The sequence below is a fragment of the Poecilia mexicana genome, unplaced genomic scaffold, assembly GCF_051168715.1.
Source record: "Poecilia mexicana isolate PSO_F unplaced genomic scaffold, ASM5116871v1 scaffold_5, whole genome shotgun sequence".
Taxonomy (NCBI): domain Eukaryota; kingdom Metazoa; phylum Chordata; class Actinopteri; order Cyprinodontiformes; family Poeciliidae; genus Poecilia; species Poecilia mexicana.
In genome coordinates this window covers 16784459-16804409 of record NW_028263374.1, presented here as the reverse complement: position 1 = coordinate 16804409, position 19951 = coordinate 16784459, and the positions used below count along the sequence as shown (strand labels likewise).

The 19951-nt window shown below is 41.7% G+C and overlaps 2 protein-coding genes and 1 long non-coding RNA gene across 4 annotated transcripts; 2 read left to right on the top strand and 1 right to left on the bottom strand.

The window, feature by feature from the left end:
- The first annotated feature begins 772 nt into the window (after nucleotides 1-772).
- sfi1 (SFI1 centrin binding protein) lies at nucleotides 773-12030 on the top strand. The gene is made up of 30 exons (XM_014982111.2): nucleotides 773-994; nucleotides 1081-1152; nucleotides 1312-1422; nucleotides 2215-2309; nucleotides 2390-2507; nucleotides 2607-2709; nucleotides 2801-2957; nucleotides 3056-3217; nucleotides 4363-4433; nucleotides 4508-4600; nucleotides 4682-4779; nucleotides 4859-4925; nucleotides 5262-5392; nucleotides 5480-5561; nucleotides 5644-5822; nucleotides 5903-5978; nucleotides 6732-6827; nucleotides 6904-6980; nucleotides 7340-7442; nucleotides 7524-7620; nucleotides 8268-8428; nucleotides 8514-8588; nucleotides 8833-8907; nucleotides 9597-9773; nucleotides 9846-10039; nucleotides 10259-10385; nucleotides 10476-10563; nucleotides 10654-10762; nucleotides 10910-11009; nucleotides 11721-12030. Exons 1-30 carry the CDS (start codon nucleotides 834-836, stop codon nucleotides 11847-11849), a joined length of 3384 nt encoding a protein of 1127 aa, XP_014837597.2. The 5' UTR covers nucleotides 773-833; the 3' UTR covers nucleotides 11850-12030.
- Nucleotides 2513-5445, bottom strand: LOC148159683 (uncharacterized). 2 transcript variants are annotated; one of them, XR_015762864.1, is made up of 4 exons: nucleotides 5308-5445; nucleotides 4466-4750; nucleotides 4298-4370; nucleotides 2513-3227 (listed from the first exon to the last, which is right to left on the bottom strand). It is a non-coding gene; the product is annotated as an uncharacterized LOC148159683 (long non-coding RNA). The 2 variants fall into 2 exon arrangements; XR_015762863.1 differs by lacking the exon at nucleotides 2513-3227 and having other exon boundaries at nucleotides 3234-4370.
- Nucleotides 12031-12139: 109 nt separating the features above from the next.
- Nucleotides 12140-19908, top strand: sxph (saxiphilin). The gene is made up of 17 exons (XM_014982118.2): nucleotides 12140-12427; nucleotides 13544-13707; nucleotides 13884-13983; nucleotides 14070-14246; nucleotides 14454-14616; nucleotides 14705-14769; nucleotides 16616-16773; nucleotides 16875-17061; nucleotides 17150-17298; nucleotides 17383-17473; nucleotides 17648-17695; nucleotides 17789-17971; nucleotides 18137-18284; nucleotides 18658-18740; nucleotides 18837-19021; nucleotides 19344-19530; nucleotides 19629-19908. The coding sequence occupies exons 1-17, from the start codon at nucleotides 12373-12375 to the stop codon at nucleotides 19670-19672; spliced, it is 2187 nt and encodes a 728-aa protein (XP_014837604.2). The 5' UTR covers nucleotides 12140-12372; the 3' UTR covers nucleotides 19673-19908.
- The last annotated feature ends 43 nt before the right edge of the window (nucleotides 19909-19951 follow it).

Genomic DNA, 19951 nt, shown 5'->3' with positions numbered 1-19951 from the left:
CTTGAACTTAAAAAAAAAAAATAATGATGTTGTGGGGGGTCAACGTCGAACTACCACTAACGACAGCATTGCAAACCCCGCCTTCTCGGACTGTTATGTTGAAAAATTCAGCTCCTCCTTGATGCCGAAGACCCTCTCGTTTTCTTCCTAATTTTCCCCTGAATTAAACAAATATGCTACACTTAATAACAATTTGAGGTCAAGGTTTCCTCAGTTCTCTATTATGATTAGCTCTCACAGACTGATTAACTCTTCTAAAACGTCAGCTGCTTCCAAAGCGAAGCATCGGCGTTGCTGTTGACAACTGGTTCCAGTGGGTCAGCATCATTTACTCGCCGGGGCAGTGTGGCGGACCAATCCTGCCACAATGATACAAAAATATCAAAAATAAATTAATGAATTAATTCAAATACTTAAATAAATAAATATTACCTGAACTTAGCTTTATTATTCTAAGTCTGAAACCTTTAAGCTATTTATCTTTTTCAGTTTCCTGAACAACTTAAAGTGGACATTTAAATTTTTCTTTAATACTTCAAATGCTGAAGAAACTTTACAATATCTGTGCTGTTTTATGATACCTCACATTAATCCGAGAATATTCCAGCAACAGTGGATTTGATGATACTATATATCTGAAAAATAATGTGAAATGTCTGAAACTCTGCGCACTAAGGCCATCTGCTCTTGCGGTAAATAAAAAAGGAGCAGACCCACTGATTCCGGGCATGTCACGTGACCAGGAAAAACAAATGCGCGGCAGTTGGTCTAAATGAATCTTTTCAAGGATGGAGTAAATAATGATGTCTGTATTACAAGTCTGAATTAAAATAATGCAAGGCGAATCCGTCCAAAACTCAAACCGGGTAAGACTGCGACCCTTCAGATCTGAGGGTGAATCTAGACAACTGCGCAGAGTTCAGACCAGGAAGGTTTCTTACAGAGTGGGATACAACTGGAACAAGGGAGGGAGACTCAAGGAGCTCAGGATAAGGTGCCCAGACAATGTGTTGACCATATTTTAGATTAGTAATAATACTAGCATATAATTTGAACTCTAACCCCTCAAACATCTCCTAGACACTTGGCGAGAAAATTCCTGAAGATATGGATGCACAACACCTTTGGTCGAGTTCTACCCCTGCAAGCCAGGTAACACTGAACACATATTGTAGCTACAGTTCAGAATTAATTGAAAACCAAATGAGCACTGCTATAATTATTTCCAGTTTGTGATAGCCTCCTTGCTACTTTTAAAGTCCTGCATGACTCTGAGGAGTTTTAAATGATGCAAAATATGGTTTGTTACAGGTCCCACTACAGTAGAGGCCTCCTGAGTCGAGCCTTTGAAACATGGAGGGACGACTGGTGGACATCCAGGAGGGAATGGAGTCTTCTAATGAGAGCAGAGTGCCACTACAGGTCAGTCTCAAGGCATTATGATGGATTGTTTGTTCTTTTTTTCTGTAGTAGCTGCCTGTCTATATCAGCATTCGGTCATTTGCGTAAAACTCATTGAGAAGTTGAAAAGTTTTCTTCTGCCCTCTGTGTTTAAGAAAGACAGACCATGAGAAATGAGACAAATATACAGTGCTGTGAAAAGTGTTTCTTCTTTTACAGATTTTATGCAGCTTTTCTGGCTTAATACATAAATAATCTGAACCTTTCAAGTGTGACAAAAAAGGAAAGCCAGAATAGCTAGTGACCATGCGATGTGCTATTTACTTTGCAGCAGTACCTAAAAAGCAAGCATGCATGTGGCGACAGTGGAGAGAAAAAAAACCTCCCCTTTAACAGGAGAAAACCTTCAGCAGAACCTGACTTGTGTCCATCTGCGTTGGGGGCTTGAGAAGACAGAGTAGATGTACAAAAATGAAACAGAAGAACTGATGTCAGAGTCATTTCTTTGTTAATAAAAAGCAAAAAGTTAGCAACAGAAGAAAACATTTGATTTTTGGCAGCATTATCTCAGCTGATGTCCTCCTCTGGGAAGGTACAAAAGCCAAACAGAATGCCAGTACGGGTGTAACTTTGTACTATGACTGGATGTTGCTTACATTTCATAATGATAGAAGTCGATTCAATAGGCTGGTTGTCGTCGAAGCAACTGCGAACTGCACAGCCCAAGGAGATGTTGGAGATGTCTGTGTGAACATGCTTGATATCCTTGATACAGTCAAGATTATGTGCTGCTAATGATCTTTGTGTCTTTAGGTATTATCTGTTAAACCTGGCATTTTATGGGTGGAGGAATTTTACATCTCTGCAGAAACAGAAAAAGACTAAATTACAGTATGCACAATCACTAGGTATGATTTAATATAAATAATAAGCAGGAATTATTTTCTGATCAAAGATGGGGTTTTAAGCACTCTGCTCCTGTGAACAGCTAATAGGCGACTGGTCCGATTGGCTTTGGACAGATGGAAGGTTTTCATTGAGATCAGGAGAGGACATTGGAGGATGCTTGAATCCTTCCTTGAGCGGAAAAGGCTTTCGGATTTGCAGTAAGTTTCTTTTTTTTTTGTTTTGTTTTGTTTAGTATTTACTGGTACCGTGTCAAACTGGAATGCTTTCCATGTGTGTGACATTAACACTCTTTGCAGCTCAGTGTGGAATTTGTGGCAGATGAGGCTGCAGAAGCAGCAGCAACTTATGATGTTAGAGGATCAAGCACAAAAGCAAAGGGCACTGAGCTTACAGAGCAAGGTAGACACACGGTCCGCTGAGCTACAGTCTTTGACTTTTTTAGATTAATTGTGAATTTATTCCAACCGTGTATTTTTTTTCTTGCGAAAAGGCTTGGAGTCTCTGGAAAGAGACACATAGATCTGCTTCTTACCAGAAAGAAGAAGAATCCAAAGCAGCTCTCTATTTCACTGTCCGCCTTAAGACAAGAGCATTTTGTCGGTGGATGAGTTTCACCTCGCATCAGAAGACCAAGAAAGACACACAAGGTTCTCATGTTTTCCTTTCCTTCAACTATCATCTGCTCCACTGAAGGCAAAGGACCTGGTTTCAGGTTGCAGGGTTACTCTGTGTGTTTTTCTTGTAGCCGTGGCTCAGCGCGCCTGTCGTCTCCGACTGGTCAGGAGGTATTGGAGGGAATGGAGAAAAGCTCTGAGTCACAAACAGAATGAAGAGAGGCGCTTGCGAGTTGCAAACCGCTTGGCTGTTCAGAGCACTCGGCGCAGAGTGCTGGTGTACTGGAAAGCCTGTATCCTGAACTGTTAGACAAAACTAACAAAGATTCACAAACACTTGCATTACAGACATTCATAAACACGGAATAGTTCATAAATGTGATGTGGAAAAATAAGGATATGTGATTTCCATTTTTTTTTGTGAGTGGTGTGCATTTGCATTCGATATATTTTGCTTTAATACTCCTAAATAAAACAAAACAAAACAAAACAAAACAAAAATCCAGTGCAACAAATGTCAATAAGTATGTGCAAATAAAAACCAATTGCTTCCAGAAGTCTCCAAATTAGTAGATACAATCCATCTGTGTGTAATTTAATCTCAGTATAAATGCAGTTGTTCCATTAAAGTGTCAGAGGTTCATTACAGAACATTAGTGAACAAACAGCATCAGGGAGATCAAGGAGCACCTCAGGCAGGTCAGGGAGAAAGTCGTACAGGAGTTTAATGGAGAGTTAGGCTACAAAATAAATAAATAAATAAATAAAACTCATTTCAAACAGAGAGTGCGAGGGAATGAGATATCCCGCATCTCAAAACTTAACCTGGCGTTGCTGGCTGGTGATAGATACAGCGTCATTCTGGAGGAAAATCTGTTAGAGGCTGCAAAAGGCTTGAGGCTGGCGTGGAGGTTGACCTTCAAGCAGGACAACAACCCTAAACATAGAGACAGAGCTACCTGGCTGTATGTAGCCAGGTATGCATGGTCTGATCTGATTTAGAACAGAGCATATCCATGTATTAAACTGACCTCGTGAAAGTCCAGACGTTGATCCAAATGAGAATCTATGGAAAGAAAGTTTATGTTCACCGATGATACTTTATAGAACAGCTTACATTTCAGCATCTAGATGTCCTCATCTGGAAGAGGCATAACCCAACAGACTTGTAATCGCAGTGAAATCACGTTGTTGCCTCAGGGAGGCTGAATACAAATGCACACCACACTTTTCAGTTTATTATTTGTAAACGGTGTTGAAAACCATTCCTCATTGTCTGTACAATTCCCAGTTATGTACTCATTTGTGTCTGTCTGGTTGTTTGTGGATCTATCAGGAGAAGGCTGGGGGTGTGTGGTGTATGGTAGACTTACTGAAGGAATGCATCCCGTTCTGATAGTCCTCTGTTCAACTGTTTGGCTCTTGAGCTGTGATGTAGATGTTCAGCTGTGCAGAGAAGAAGCGGAGAGGAACCAGACAGCATGTCAGCATTTCCAGCATCATTTGCTGGTAAGAAATGGAACAATTGGATCGAGCACGACCTGGCAGAGAGCAGTCAGTTCTTGATCACTTTGTGTTCACAGCGCGCTGGTCTGCGGGGGCTCTCTCTGAACGTCGGCTGGAACAAAGCGCACCGACTGAACAACAACATGGCCGTCCAGCACCGTCAACAAACAGTAATCGATGCGGCCGTCACCTTGCAGGCAGTTCCGTTGTCTTTCAGTGAAAACATCAAAACGCAAGCTGCTCTTTGGTAGATGCTGGCGAAGTACTGGAGGCTGTGGACGGATCGGCTGGAGGAGGTTGAAGATCAGAGCTTTCAGCCCCTAATCGACAAGGCGCTGAATATTTACAGGTTCTAGGACACCTTTCCATTTTCTAGCCACCTTTCCAGGAATAAATCAAACATTTTTGAACTGTCTGTCATGTTGCAGGGTTTCTGTGCTGAGGCGTTGCTTCCACCACTGGAGAGAAACACTTGCTGAACAGATTCATATGCAGGTATTTTCAAAGATCTTGATCTCATTGGGACTTTAACTAAAATATTTTAGTTTCTATTTTGGAAACATCTAGTTTCTATTTTAATAAAATAGAAGCTATTTTAATAAAATAGAAACTAAAAGTCCTATTCCAGCTGAGGAAAAAAAATACATCAAGGTACACTTTATGTTCTGTTATGGCTGAATAAGACTGTATCACAAAAGCACACATATACTGTCCATAACAACAACATTATACCCTTCATCACAGATTGATTCAAGAAGAAAAAAAAATTATTTTACCTACTTTCTCACTTGAAAATGTCAAATTTGTCATTTTTAATTAATTTTTCTACAGGAAGTGGAGTGTCGCGCGGATGTTTGGTTTGCTGAGCGGACCTTACCCCGATGTTTCCAGTCTTGGGTGGAGTTCACTCTGCAGGGACAGCTGCGAGAACAGAGAAGATTCAAAGCCGAAGCCTTGAATCGGTGATTTGGGTGTTTTTAACCTTCTTGAATGCAGGCCCTGACTATATCTCCTCCTGTGTGACTTTTTTTTTGTGTCTGGATTCTCAGGAAGCGTCAGTTCGCCTGGGTGTTTCACACCTGGTGGGAACGGTCAGAGAAGCACAAGGAGGAGAAGCTCTCTGAGCGGATGGTACGCAGCTGCAGATGGAAACAAGCTTAGTGTCGATTCAGACAGACTGTTGTGCTCCAGACACGTCGCCGTGTGTTTCCAGGCGGTTCTGCACGACGAGCAGCGCTGCGCGCGAGGAGCCTGGCTGCGGTGGAGAGGACGCACGCAGCAGCAGATCAGAGAGGCAGAGAGACAGGAAGCTTCGCACCGTCTGCACACTCACAGGCTTCTGCACAACACGCTGGTGCAGTGGAGGAACCACAGCTCTGAGATCCGAGACAGGTGGTGACGATCTGAGGTGACTGATCTGTCTGAGCTGCTGTGTTTTCATTGTTAACGGTGGACTGATCTATTCGTGTCAGGAGAACCAGAGAGCTGCAGGCCTGCCTTCAGGGGGATTTACGCAGACTGCGGTGGGCTGTAGAGAAATGGAAGAAGGTAGTTATCGTCTGGACACAGAACACTGACACAGAATGTGGATAACAAAAATAACACAGTGGCTATTTAGGGTTGAAGCAGTTAATCGGATTAATGATGAATAATCAATTATTAAAATAATTGGCAATTAATTTAGAGCTTACAGACTCAAAATTATGACAATGTGATGAAAGTCTAATACCCTCAGACCAGCAATAAATCCGGAACTATGCAAGAATATATACATTTTGCATTTAAGATGAAAAACCTTCTTTGTCTATAAATATCTTCCACCCAAAGCTCCTCAAGAGACATAGTTTTAGCTTTATCTGGCTAAACGTCTGTAAAAAAAAACCCTTTGCTATCCAATTATTAATCAAAAAATAATCGACAGAACAGCCCTACACTGTATTGATGTTAAGCAAAAGCTGAGCTTTTCACATGCTGATTTTTTTTTTTTAGCTGAATGCATCTTCTGCTGCATTTATAGTAAAGATTATTGCATTTTATGTAGTAAAATGTTTATTTTGTTTCTTAAAAGACATTGAGTTATTGGCATTTTCTTAGATATTTCTAACATTGTATAAAATAAGAATAGTGTTACATAAAAAATTTGCATAATGTGGATTTTTTTTTTATTCAGTTACTCAAATAATGGTCAGAATAATCGGTAGAACATTGCTGAAATAATTGTTACCTGCAGCCCTGTTGTTATCTTCTGGTCGGCATCTCTGCAGGTCTTAGCCTGACGCTGATGAGTGTTTTTGTCATCAGTTTGTTCAGAAGCGGCGAGTGAAGAAAAGCAGGCTGAAGGAGATTCAAGGCCACTATGAAGCTAAACTCCTCAAACAAAGCTTCGTGGCCTTGGAGGTGATTAATCATTAGTGTGTAGAAATTAAACCAAAGTGACTAAAGAGGATGTTCAGAGCCACTGCTGTGTTCACAGAATCATCGCTTTGAGATGTCTCTGATGTGCGAATGTGCAAAGGAGCTTCAACAGCAGCGAACACAGATTTTCCTCAGGTACCTTAACTCCAAATGTTCACACCCTTCTACTAGTTTCACTTTCATGGATTTTATTGCCAATTCCTCTAAACAAATCGCCGAATCTCTCTGAGATCAAATGGAGAGAGCCAATAAAGTCACAGATTCCTTATTAAATTAAGGCCTTTGCTTTGAGTAGGCCATTCTAATGTAGAGCCTGGTGGCCTTTAGGACTGGAGGCCATTAACCAGGACTTTGTAGAACTTCAGACTGGAATATGACTAAATGTGAACCTGCAATTTTATTGTCTTTTAAGTTTTAAGTTTTGAGTTTAAGATTTGCTGCTTTGAAATCACAAACATATTTCGGCCTCGTAGCGTTGAGTCATATGTCCTCAGGAAATCTCTAACAGCGTGGAGGGAGAAAGCAGAGCTGCTGGCTGAGGTTCGACTCGCAGAGCAACAAGCCCGGGAGCATTTCCAACAATCCGTTCAGCAGAAGGTTTGAGCTTTGGCCCTTAATTTTAAAATGCAGTATAGTTGTTTTCTTATCCTTTGCTCTCTTTGTGCTAAACCTGTCCAGGTTTTTCATGCTTGGAGAGAAGTAACGAGACGTGCACTGTTGAAGCGCCACCAGCAGAGGGAGTTGCTCGGGCAGGCTCAGAAAACACTCAATGAAGGTAATGAATATGCACAGAACATCATGGTTTCAGGTTAGGTCAAGTTTGTTCTGGACATATTTAAAGCTGATCAAGTGAACACATTCTTTGTTTAAAAATAATTTTGTAAAACCTGAACTTTTAGGTAAAGTAAAAATGTTTCTCTAATAATTTTTCAGCTTTTCTTAATGGCTGATAAAGACTCCAAAGGACATCCATTTGAGAAGTTGGACGCTAAGTTTAGAAAATAAGTAATTTAAATAAGGACATATGAGTAAATGTATGTTCCAGGTTTCGACTTGATGAGAAGCAATGCCAAAAATGTTCCTTTTGTGTTTCAAATAGAAAATAGATTATGTAAAAAAAATCTTGGGGTAAAATTACTAGGTCAAAAAGTATTTCAAATTTTTAGCGAGATGATCAAATGTGATCATCTCTTTTATAAGTGGATTTGTTAGGGTTTTGTGCAAATTATACTATTTGCAGATTAGAGTTAAGCAAATATTCTTTTATCTCTGAATTTCCCTCCTTGGCTTTATTGTTACAGAGTTTTAAATTATTGTTGTAAAATCTTCTTCGATTCTACCTGCACAACATAATAAGGCAAGAATCCTAAACTGTGCTGAACTTTTTTATGTGATTTGTTTTTTTGTTGTTTCTTTTTTTAGCTCGGCTGCGGTTGATTTTCAAACAGTGGAGGGAACGAACCACAGAGGCACGGACGCTGAGGATAAACATGGAAAAGGCCAGAAGGCATCACAACTCCAAGCTGCTCTCTACAACCCTGAATGCATGGAGCAACTATCACTGCCAGCACCAAAGACACAAGGTTGCCGTTTTATCACTAAATACATCTGTCACATGAAGCTACACTGCTACTACATGAAAGCTTCAAAGTTGCTATAACTCTTCAGGTCATGAAAAGACAAGGACTCCTGTTGCTGAGGTTAAAGATGTACCAGAAGTTCTTTGAGCGATGGAAAACGAAGGTTTGCTGACGTTTTTGTTTACAATTTTTAATAAGAAGCTTCACTTAAATAATCTGGGAATAACCTGGAAAAGCTTAAAAAGTCAAGTTAGTAAAAGTGCTAGGCATTTTAGTTGACATTTAGTACGCTCTGAGGACATCGGATTCTCATCTGATGTCCTGTTTCTGCTGTACAGTACGCGCTGTGATTTAACGCTCTCTCACAGGCTGTGACTTCTTGGTTCTTCTCTTTTTCCTGCGAACAGCTGCAGCACAGACGCAGGGAGGCTGAGCAGACGGAGCGAGCTCTCTGGCACTGGTCTCTCACCCTTCAGGCCAAGGTAACACCTGCCTCCACATTCTTATCTCGCATCAAAATCTCCAGGGCCTTGAAAGAGTACGCACACCTTTTGAGATTGGGATATTGTTTTATAACCCACCCCCGGTTATGAAACAGCAGCATTAAACTTTATGCTGCCATTTGTCCACTAATGTTCTCTTAAAAAAGCTCTGAGGTCTTCGCTGAACAGATGGATTTATACAGAGATTAAATTACTCACAGCTTGACTGGTCAGGCAACTAATTAGCTGTTTTTTTTGGGGTTTTTTTTTTTTTTAATTTACAGGTACCAGAATAAACTGAGGTTAGATACTGTTGCATACTTGTCTATGCTACAATGAGGATAATAGTAATAATAAAATGCTATCTTTTTTAGTTTATCAGCAGATCCAGATGTAAAACACCTGGAAATAAAAGATGGAATGTTTATCTCTGTTCTCATGCTTTTGATGTCAAACCCAAATGTTTGCAGTGGAAAATTAAACTGGTTAACCTGTTTTAATACTGGAGGAGTGTATTCATCTGCTTCAGCTTCACAATTGTATGCCGCTCTGTTTGCGCTAACGCATAATAATCTAATAAAACGTATGAAAGTTTGGGATTTCAGTGTGATACAGTGTGAAAATATGAGTATGAATATGTCTGCAAAAACTTGGTTGATTGATCGATTTGCATTGTGAATCTGCTGCAGGTGTTGCAGGGATGGAGGCTTTGGGTGACAGAGCAGCGCAGCAAGCGGAAGCACGCAGCCAGAGCGGCACAGGTATACAGGGACCAGCTGCTGAGGGAGGGCGTGACGCGCATCCTCACGTACGCCGCGCACATGAACGACCTCACAGCGAGTCTGACGCAGCTCAGCCAGGAGCAGGTGGGTGTTTGTGGGAGCGTTCAGACACCAGAGCGTGAGCGTGACTTCAACCGTCTGCCCCGCGTCCTGCAGAGATCGCAGCGCCTGCAGAGAGTCGTGAGGCGCTGCGCCATGCGGTGGAAGCGGCGGGCGTTGGGTAAATCACAAAAGGAGCAAGATGTCAGAGCGCAGCCACAGAAGAAGAGTGTGACCTTCTGCTCGCCAGGTCCTGGCGGCGTTTCCACGCCTCACTCAGCGGAGCAGGAAGCTGAAGCACTTAGCAGCCAGTGAGTTCAGATCTGAGTCTTGTCTCACTGAAACTGTGCAGCAGATGGAGATGAGGTTATCAACCTTGTTTCAGGCAGATTATCTTATCAGTGCTTTACATTTTATTTTGTACTCCCCCTTCTAACTTACAAAACTGGCTTTAAAATCTGGTCTCTTTTAGCAGTTATTCGTGTTTTTTTTTATTTTTAAATCGCTTAACGGAAATGTATCCTGAGCAGCACTGAAGCAGCACTGAAACCGAGTCAGACAGGCTTCATATCTGGAGCTGAGTCGCCTCTGGAGAGCAGAACTCAAGATCTTCTTCTGCCACCCTCAGCCTTCATGACCTCAAAGACGCAGAAATCTGTATGTATCTCTTACCGTAACACATTTAAACATTTATGCCATCCTGAAATAACTTGACTTTCTTATATTCTTCCTTTTCTTTTTTCAAAGTTGGACAGTTCAGGTCTCAGAGAAAATCCATTTGTTTCCCTTCGTGAGTTTGAGACTTGCTCTACGCACCCCCCAGCAGGTTTTCAAGGTGTTGTAGTTGACCTTTTTTTTTTTATTTACAACAAACAAAACTGACAGGCATGAAATATTATAATCAACTGCTGCGGCGCCCTTTCAGATCCAAATTTGAAAAATTCTCCTGAAAAAGAAGCATCAGTTCTGATGAGGGAGCTTCTCACCATTCGGACGGACATGAAGAACTTCCAGCAGAGCAAGAAGCAACTTCGGTGGGAAAAAAAAAAAAAAAAACTAAATCCAAATCTTGTTTATGCCATTTCAAATGTGGTGTGTAGTAACTGATGTGTGTGTGTGTGTGTGTGTGTGTGTGTGTGTGTGTGTGTGTGTGTGTGTGTGTGTGTGTGTGTGTCACTCAGGGCATGGTGCAAGCTGAGAGACGTGTTGCAGAGTTGGCTGCAGACAAGTGCAGAGGATGAACAAGTGGAAAAAAGCGCAGTTTGTGAGGAGCTGAAAGAGGTAGAGGCAGAAGGAATGATGTAGTTTTATCTTAAACTGGAGTCAATAACGCATGATCTCAACTCGGACAGTTGTAGTCTTTAAATAGGCGCCTGAACAAAATGCAGATTTTTGTGAAGTTGTCATAAATAATGACTCTCTCTGGTAAAGATCCAACAGTTTCTGCACATCTCACCAAGTGAGCAGACCTCTGATGACCTGATGGTTCTAGCTGGCTTTTCTTTAACGAACAACTCTGAAATTAATTTTGACCGGAGATCGTTGCATGCCATTATAAAACATTAAAAACATTTTCAAATCAGTTTCCAGCAAACACGGAGCCTGTCTCGTGATGAAGCTATAATTAATTTTCCTTCTGTTGGTCGGGACTGTGGAGGCAACATTTTGAATGTGCTGTAGATCATTTTTTTTCTTGTGTTTTTTTTTGAGATGGCAGTTGGCCCATTTAGCGATATACAGTGGAGTTGGGAAAATTAACACATTGCACGCTCATTAGTTTTTAGATTAATTCGGTCTAGTCAGGTCCTGATCATCAAACTTGTACTTGTAAAACCAAAAACATCTGTTCCTTTCTGCATTAAGCTAGAGGGATTTTTTTTTTAACCCATGGACACACTCTGTAGTTGCTGTTTGTATGCGATAGGTTAAAAAAGGCTGTATCTCCTACCGATTAACGCTGACATTGATTAGTTTCACATTTGACATTTGCAGCTGGAGAAGCGCATTCAGGAACTGTCCACGGAGCTGGAAAAACAGAAACCTACCATCCTGCTTCATGTGGAGAGGATCCAACATTTGCAGTCTGTCCTCAGTACAGCAGGAGTTTATCCTCTCTGTTAAAAACAAGAAGACCTGGACATCACAGAAACAATAGGTCATTCATCTATATGCTGTTTACGCTCATGTGCCTCAAATATCCGGAGAACTACAGATCCAGATATGTTCATCTGATGCACATTTTGTTACATGTTTGCTAATTTTTTTTTTTTTTCCTCAAATAAACTTTGAAATCCTAACTACACACAGCTGTCGTCTTCTTTAACACACTCTTCGTCTGGCAATTCTTGGTAACTGTTCAAAATGTTTTTTCGTCTTGACCCCCGTATATTAAAAAAAGATTAAAGTGGAGCTGTATCTTTCACTTTAATTTGTGAACAGTTTGATCTGGGTCTCCTTGTGACAGATGGTGCTAAAATATTTTCCATATGTGTGTAAAAGGTGACTGTTTTCAGTCGAGCTGCCCTTACGCAACAGATTTTCTCCTCTGTTCTACGCACCAGCGGCTCTGATTCCCTGGAAAATCAGTGGTGGAAAATTCAGGCTTTTCGCTCTCTGCTGACCGCGCTGCCAACATCAGCTTAAAATGAGAGGATCTAGTCACATTTTACTCTTTCTCATCTTCACCTGCTGCATCAGGGGTAAGTAGTTGTTACTTTCTTATTATTATTATTTGGCGTTGATATTTAGCCCCACTGGGAGTGTGTGATGACCTGATTATATAGTTTATTGTTGATTAAATGTTGGGCATATGTATGGTGCAACTTTTACAGTAATATTTCCCTGATAAATGTTAAATGGTTAATAAGCCAATTGCTAAGCAAGTTTCTATTTATGCTTTACTTTATACTGCAGAATTTTAATTGTATAAGAAGCAGCCACTTTCACCTTGTTTCACAACTTTAAAGCACTATCATTTAATTTCTACTGGTTTATAAAGGCTGAAAAATAGGCTAGAACTGCATCTGTCTATGGTGGAGATGCTGACTAGAATGAACTAAACGACCAGCTCCAATTTGCCAGAAAGTAGCTTGATGAACCACGAGATTCTTGGAAAGATGTTCTGTGTACTGCTGAGACCAAAGTGAAACTTTTTGGAAGGTGTGTGCCCTGCTATATGTGATCTAAGATCATCTCAGCATCTCACAAAGTACTAATTAAACATACAGACAGTATTGGTGGTGCTAGTGTGATACTCTGTAGCTGGTTTGTTACTTCAGGAGATTGAAGACTTGATATTTCATTTATACAGCAAGCCCACTTCTTCATGGCTCAAAAAAACAAAGGTTTCTGATGGCCTAGTAAAAGTCTGGACTTGAGTCCCAAAAAGATGTAGTTGTGTGATCTTAAATGGCTTAACACTTGCTGACATTGGTTGTTATTATTTGGCTGTTTAGAGTGAAATTAGTTTTGTCACATACATCAAGTTGTTATGGATAGCTATTCCAGTCTTAAATGAAATCGTTAAGAAACTGCTAGAAGCATTTTGATTTATCTGAAACATTTAAGTGGCAAAAACAACAAAAAAAAGAATCCTTTAGTAAATAGCTTTCATAAAAATTGCCTTATTAATGATTTATTAGTTATTTATAAAGGCACTCTTGTTTAAAAATTACGTGTCTGAGTCCATTTTTTTCCTAGACGAGACATGCCGGAAGTTGGCCAGTGGTCAGAAAAAAAAAAAACATATTTGCCTGATTGGCTTGGATAGTGTGAGCTTTTTTTTTTTTTTTTTTTAATTGTTGCTCCTGTGACAGCTAAGAAGATGCGCTGGTGCACCGTCTCAGATCCTGAGCAGAGGAAGTGTGCAGAGCTGGCCAAAGCCCTGGTGGCCGTCCTGCCGCCTGCTGCTGTTGCAGCGTTTGCCAGGCTGTCCTGCGTCCGAGCGTCCAGCACAGCCGACTGCATCGACAAAATCAAGGCGAGTCGCTCTGTAGATTATTGTTTCACTTCTAGGAGATGATTGGGAGAAACACCTGCCAGTGTTGCTTCAGAATTACGCTAGGTAGTGGGTGTTTATAAAATGCTTTGAGATAAAATTAAGTCATGAATCCAAAACAATTGACTTTCATTTTTTCTTTTGTTCCTTGTTTTCAGGCGAACCGTGCAGATCTAGTGGCGCTGGATGCAGGAGAAGTTTACTCTGCTGTGAAGCAGTTTGATCTTGTTCTCGTTGCTAAGGAGGTTTACGCTGACGGTAAGGTTTGTTTCATCCTCCTGATATGATCCAGAGTGTTTCCTCTCCCTAAGTGATTTCTGAAGAGTTTATTTGTTCATCTGTAGGAGCTTGCGTCCTGTCGGTCGCCGTGGTGACAAACAGGAGCTTGGATGTTCGGTCCCTGCAAGGCCTCAGAAGCTGTCACAGCGGGGCCCGGTGGACTGCTGGGTGGAGCCTCCCGCTTGGGTTCCTGCTGTCCAGGAACTACCTAACCTGGAGCAAAGACAATCCTCTCAGCCAGGGTGACAACGTGGTTCTTCTAATAGGGTTCCCTATGCAGTCTGGAAACACTTATTCCTGACCGTTTGATGAATTTTTATATCAATACTTCACAAAATGAGCACAAAACCACAGGAATTTCTAAATAAAAGAAAGGCATTGTAATATATATAAAAAATGTGTTTTAATGTCTGCCCGTATTTTTCAGCGTCTTTCCTCCTCTCTTGCAGATGTTGGTTCCTTTTTCAGCGCTAGCTGTGTTCCAGGAGCTGCCAACATGGCGCCGCCTCTGTGCACACTGTGCCAAGGCCAGAAGTCTTACGTCCGCCAGAAGAATTACTTCTGTGAGTCGTCACACAATGAGCCTTTCTACAACAACCAGGGAGCCCTCAGGTCAGCCTGAACGAGAGAGAACCTCTTTAAAGCAAAAAGCGACCAGTAGACGTATTGGTAACAGGTTTTCTGTTTTGGCTTGGTGTAGATGTCTCCGTAGAGGTGCAGGTGATGTTGCCTTTGTGGACCATTTAGCGCTTGGAAGTATTAATGGTAAGCTCTGTATCATACTTTACATATTTCTTCTTCTGTAATAAAATAAAATAAAACTTTTCTGTGATTTACTGACATCCGAGGTGTGTGACACTAAACGATCAAAACAGTGGCAAGCAGCAAAAAGCTAAGAAATAAAAGCAACAATTTTAATAATAATAAAAACAAGTCAAAGTGACAAGATTAGAAACTGTTTGGAAGATATATTTCATTCTCTGTGTGGAGAGAATAGGGTGGCATACTCTGTATTATATTTCTGTATGTCTTCAGCTGAAAAAAGTGACACTAACCATTCAGTTCTTTCGCAAGGAATGTTCACATCTTGATCTTGTTAATCTTTGTAAGAAAAGTGACTTAATATCACTTCATTAATGTTCAAAAAAAAAATTTTTTTTTTTTTAAATAAACAAGTTATATCCATAAAAATTATTTTCTGGCTTAGGATATAGTTGGCACACTGTGCGTCCTAATTGCCACTGGTTCAGCCTGTGGTTGAAATAACTCTAAAATGACTCTTGAAGATTGCCCCGTTCCTCACTTTCAGCTGTGTGATGTTCAAAGGGCTTCTTGCATTTATAGCCCATTTCACCCTGCTGCATCTCCATAAAATCCAAATCTGTTTGACTCAGCCCAGAACTTTCCATTAGTCATGTTGCACAGCCCGATTCTGCTTCAGTTGTAATTGCCTTCACAAATGGTCTCAAATGAAGAACCGTCTGATATGTGATGGGCTTAATTGTGACTCTGCAGAAAGTTGCTGACCTCGGCAATTTATGTGCGTCAGCATCTGTTAGTCCTGCTCTGTGAAGTTCCTTCACATCCAGTTTGTGGCTCACACATTGTTGTTTCAAACCACTTCCACTTGGTTTCAACACCGCTGGCTCTTTGTGAAATATTTAGTAAAGGAAACTTCATAACTGAACTTGATGCATAGAAGGCATCCTATTAGAGGATTCCATGTGAGCTTCTGAGAATGACATTTTTTAACTGATGTTTGTAGAAACAGTCTGCATGCTGGGTACAGACCTGTGACCATGGAAGTGATTGTAACAACTGAATACAGTCATTTTGAGCGATAATTGTACCCCTTAGTATAGAGTGCAGTTTGTTTGGAAGGGTTGCCTGGAGAAAACCAACGCTCTGAAAAGAACTAATGGGCGATAAGACCTCTGGACCATGTCTTTTGGACTACAGTAGAAGTGTTTTACCATAATGCACAGCACAGTTTTAGAGCAGGGGTCTTCAACTCCGGTACCCAGGGGCAGGTGTCCTGCAACTTCTAGATGTCTCTCTGTTTCAACACACACGAGCCAAACAATGAAGTCATTTGGAGGACTCTGGAGAACCTGACTGAGGAGGTAATTCAGCTATTTCATGATGGTGTGTTGGACTAGTGACACATCTAAATGTTGCAGGACACTGGCCTTGAAAACTAAAGGCGAATACCTCTGATTTATCAGAGCACATAACTCAAACTCAACTGTTTCACTTGGTGGTGTTGGAGTAATGAATGGGCTTACTTTGCAGCCAATACCTTAGTGATCTGGCAGTCTTTGAGTTGATTACGAATTCTTCTATATGTCAAAGCATTCTGAAAGGTCATTCTGAAATCTTTCTGAAAGGTTAACCAAAATGTTAACTAAATAACCTGACAGGATGAACAAAGGTGTGTCTAAGTTTGTAATGTTTTCAGATTGGTAGAAGTGACCCATTTTCTTTTGTACTGCAAATGTAGCAAATTATTATCAGTTCAATTCTGAAACCAAACCAGCCTTTGGATAAGCGGGGTTTGACGCTGAAGGCTTTTGTCTCTTGAGTTTTTATCTTGTGTGTGAAACTTTCTCAGCGAGCGAGTGGGACAGTTTCCGGTTGCTGTGTCCTGATGGCTCTCAGGCTCCTCTGAGCCACTACAGGAGTTGTAATCTGGGCCGTGGTCCAGGAGGAGGAATGGTCACCAGACATAATTTTCGCAAGGTTGTCCGCAAATTTATATCAGCTGTGCAGGTAAATAGGTGGACATGGTTTCACGCTTTTGTTCTGTCATTCTGCGGCCTTCGCTCAACTTCAGCTATGTACTGAAGTCATTTCTACACTGATTTCTTAAGACGCAGTTTGGTCGACTAGGAAAAAAGAGGCAGCGCTTCCAACTCTTCAATTCATCTCTCTCTGGGGAGTCGGACCTTCTCTTCCGAGACGCGACGGATAAACTGGTTGTTCTGCCGAACGACATGGACGTCAGCCAGGTGATGGGGCTGGATTATGTTGCACTCCTCAAAGGACTCAGCCACGAAGGTGCATAGGATCAGCCTGAACTTTTCAGGAATGAACGGGATTTAGCTCTTATAGCAACTCTCTGTGAACTAGTGGCTTGGGTTTGCAGGAAGCTCTCTCCAGGACAGCGTTGTGCGTTGGTGCTGCATCAGCCATGCAGAGCAGAAGAAATGCGAGCAGTGGGCTCTGAGCATAAAGTCCGACCCACTGGTGTGTGTCAGGGCTGTGTCGATGCGGGACTGCATCGAGAAAATCAAGGTAAATCGTCCGAGTCGCACGAGCATCGATAGTTTATCACACTCTGGGGATACAAAGTTAAAAACAAGACATGTTTTACCTCAGAGGGACGAAGTGGACGCAGTCTCGCTGGATGCAACACACACATTCCTCGCAGGGAAATGTGGCCTTGTTCCGGTGGTCACTGAGTATTATGGTAAGATTGTAGTGATGCATCTTCCTTGGTTTTTGGTTTGCTCCGTTCCTATTTGAGTAGTTCTGTGTTCTGAAACGTGTGCTGTTGTCAGCGAGGGCAGCGATTAAATCATTAAATTGTAGTTTTGGTGTTTGTTAGTGGAAATAAATGGATTTTTTTGTTGCATTTTCTCAGGAACCGAATGTGCTCCTGCTGAAGGATCGGCTCACTTGGAGACGGATGGTAGGATGAAGACAAATCGCAGCTCCCTGAGCTCGGTGTTTGGTATAAACGCCATCTTCACATTGAAACCATCACTCTCTGCCCCCCTTTCAGTGCTGCCCTCGGCTGTGGGTGTAGCTGTAGCAAAGCGCTCCAGCAGGAACATCTTCATTGGGAATCTGGGTGGCCGCCGCTCGTGTCACGGTCACATGTACAGCCCCGCAGGCTGGCTGCTGCCGTACAGACACACATTGAGCCTGGAGCACAACAGCAGCGCCCCCTGTGATCCAAACCAAGGTGCAGATTTTTTTAATTTCCTCATAAATGCTCAACTTTCTGACTTTTGCTCCTCACTCTATGTAGTGAGTGCATGTCACTTCCACTTTAATCCAATGCTTTGTTTTGTTTCTTTTGTTTTTAAGCCCCCCGTTGACTGCAGTCTGCCGCTTTCTGTTTGTACAGTGTACAGCACGGTGTTTTGGAAAGGCTGTCTCCCCGGATATCAGGGGAATCTGTGCAAAGTGTGCATGGGAGGGACAGGCGAGGCAGCGACCAAACGCTGCACCGACAACCACAATGAGCGTTACTATGGAAACATGGGCGCCTTAAGGTACACAGGACTCCGGGTTTTTCTGTCGTTTTTTTTTCCCTGTCCACAATAAAGATCTGTTTAAATTCTGAAGATAAATTCATCTTTTTGTAGAAGCATAATTTTTTTCTGATCATATCGGCCACTTTATGTGCCTTTACATCAGAGCCACTTTCACCCAACCACACTTGCAAATACACCACACAAAGCTTGAATATTTCTACTTTTTTCATTGAAACATCATGCTACTGTAACAAAACTTATTTTATATTTTATCCCTTTTTACACATCATCATTATGGCAGCCAAAAAGGGTGGAGGGCACTGTCGTGTTGTTCCTGTTTCAGTATTTACCCTCATAGACTGATTTGTTCTATTTTTCTGTTGTCTTGCAGGTGTTTGGTTGGAGATCCAAGCGGGAAAAGCTACGGCGACGTGGCCTTCCTCGAGCACCACAACCTTGTCACTAACATCCTTGGTGAGGTATTGAAGACGCTACATGTATTATGTATGTAGAGCTGCCAGCTAATTGACATTGTCCCTATTTTATTTATTTATCTTTATTTAACTCTAGCTTTGAATTCCAGCGGGTGGGCGGAGGAGTGGACCCAGTCTGACTTCGAGCTGCTGTGTGCCGACGGACATCGAGCTGCTTTGTCAGAGTGGGAAAGTTGTAATTTGGGAGTCATCCCACCGAACAGCATCATGACACGGCCTGTGCTCACCTCCAGGGTGTATGACTTCCTCATGAAATCGCAGGTCAGTAATTTTGTTTTCGTAAAGTCTCATTAATTTGAATTCTGCTGGGAGGACTAACTCATCAGGTTCTACTTGCAAGACTAGAGAAAAATCCAACCCTAATTAACCTGTGGACCTGCGACCTCCTCATGGTGTGCCCCGCATACCTCCCAATGACCCCTGGAGACCCCATGACCTTGCAGGAATAAGCAAGTCTAGACGACGGACGTGGGGATGAACGAATCGTTTTGCTATCGCTTTACAATCGTGTACTACTTTATGTTGATCTATAACTCTTTGGTTTTCTTCAGACTCTAAGATGGTTACTTTTCTGTAATGGCAGGAAACTTTGGGAGCCACCTCAAGCACCGAGTTCCAGCTCTTTGAGTCTCATCAGTACGGGGAAAGTGATCTGCTGTTTAAAGATGCAACGCACTGTTTTGTTCACACAAGCCACATGGATTACCGCTCCATCCTGGGAGAGGAGTTTTACGCTCACGCAGAGGCCGTCTTTAAATGCACACACTCTGGTAGGACATGGACACACTACCTGACTGTGGTGTAAGTTGGATTTTTCTTTCCCCTATAATAACTGCAATCTTTATGTATTTTCTTTTCCTCGCAACAGATATCTTGGAGTTTTGTAACCAGGATGTGTGCAGCACATTCTAATGAAGGAAACGTAAAACGGCATGGTGGTTTCCTCGGCTTCTTAGATATTTAGTTCTTCATCCATACGAATGATGGGTTAATAAAGACTAGAAATCATCACATGACTGAACTGAAACTTATGCTTTCATGATGGGATATTTTCTAACTTAAATTTGTGTTCTAAAGCAGAAAATATACATGCATATATTTAATAAACATGTAAAGCCAACACAGCAAATGTTTACAGCAAAACAAAAGATGTGGCTTTTTGAATTGAATTATTGTGAGAGCTTCTCTATA

Excerpts from the sequence above, each read along its gene's own strand:
- sfi1 (XM_014982111.2), top strand. The coding sequence starts at position 834 with ATGCAAGGCGAATCCGTCCAAAACTCAAACCGGGTAAGACTGCGACCC. Across the intron at positions 7,443-7,523 it reads AACAATCCGTTCAGCAGAAG|GTTTTTCATGCTTGGAGAGA; the intron begins GTTTGAGCTTTG and ends AAACCTGTCCAG. Across the intron at positions 10,564-10,653 it reads CCCCCCAGCAGGTTTTCAAG|ATCCAAATTTGAAAAATTCT; the intron begins GTGTTGTAGTTG and ends GCGCCCTTTCAG.
- sxph (XM_014982118.2), top strand. The coding sequence starts at position 12,373 with ATGAGAGGATCTAGTCACATTTTACTCTTTCTCATCTTCACCTGCTGC. Across the intron at positions 17,299-17,382 it reads ACTGCATCGAGAAAATCAAG|AGGGACGAAGTGGACGCAGT; the intron begins GTAAATCGTCCG and ends GTTTTACCTCAG. Across the intron at positions 18,285-18,657 it reads GGAAACATGGGCGCCTTAAG|GTGTTTGGTTGGAGATCCAA; the intron begins GTACACAGGACT and ends GTTGTCTTGCAG.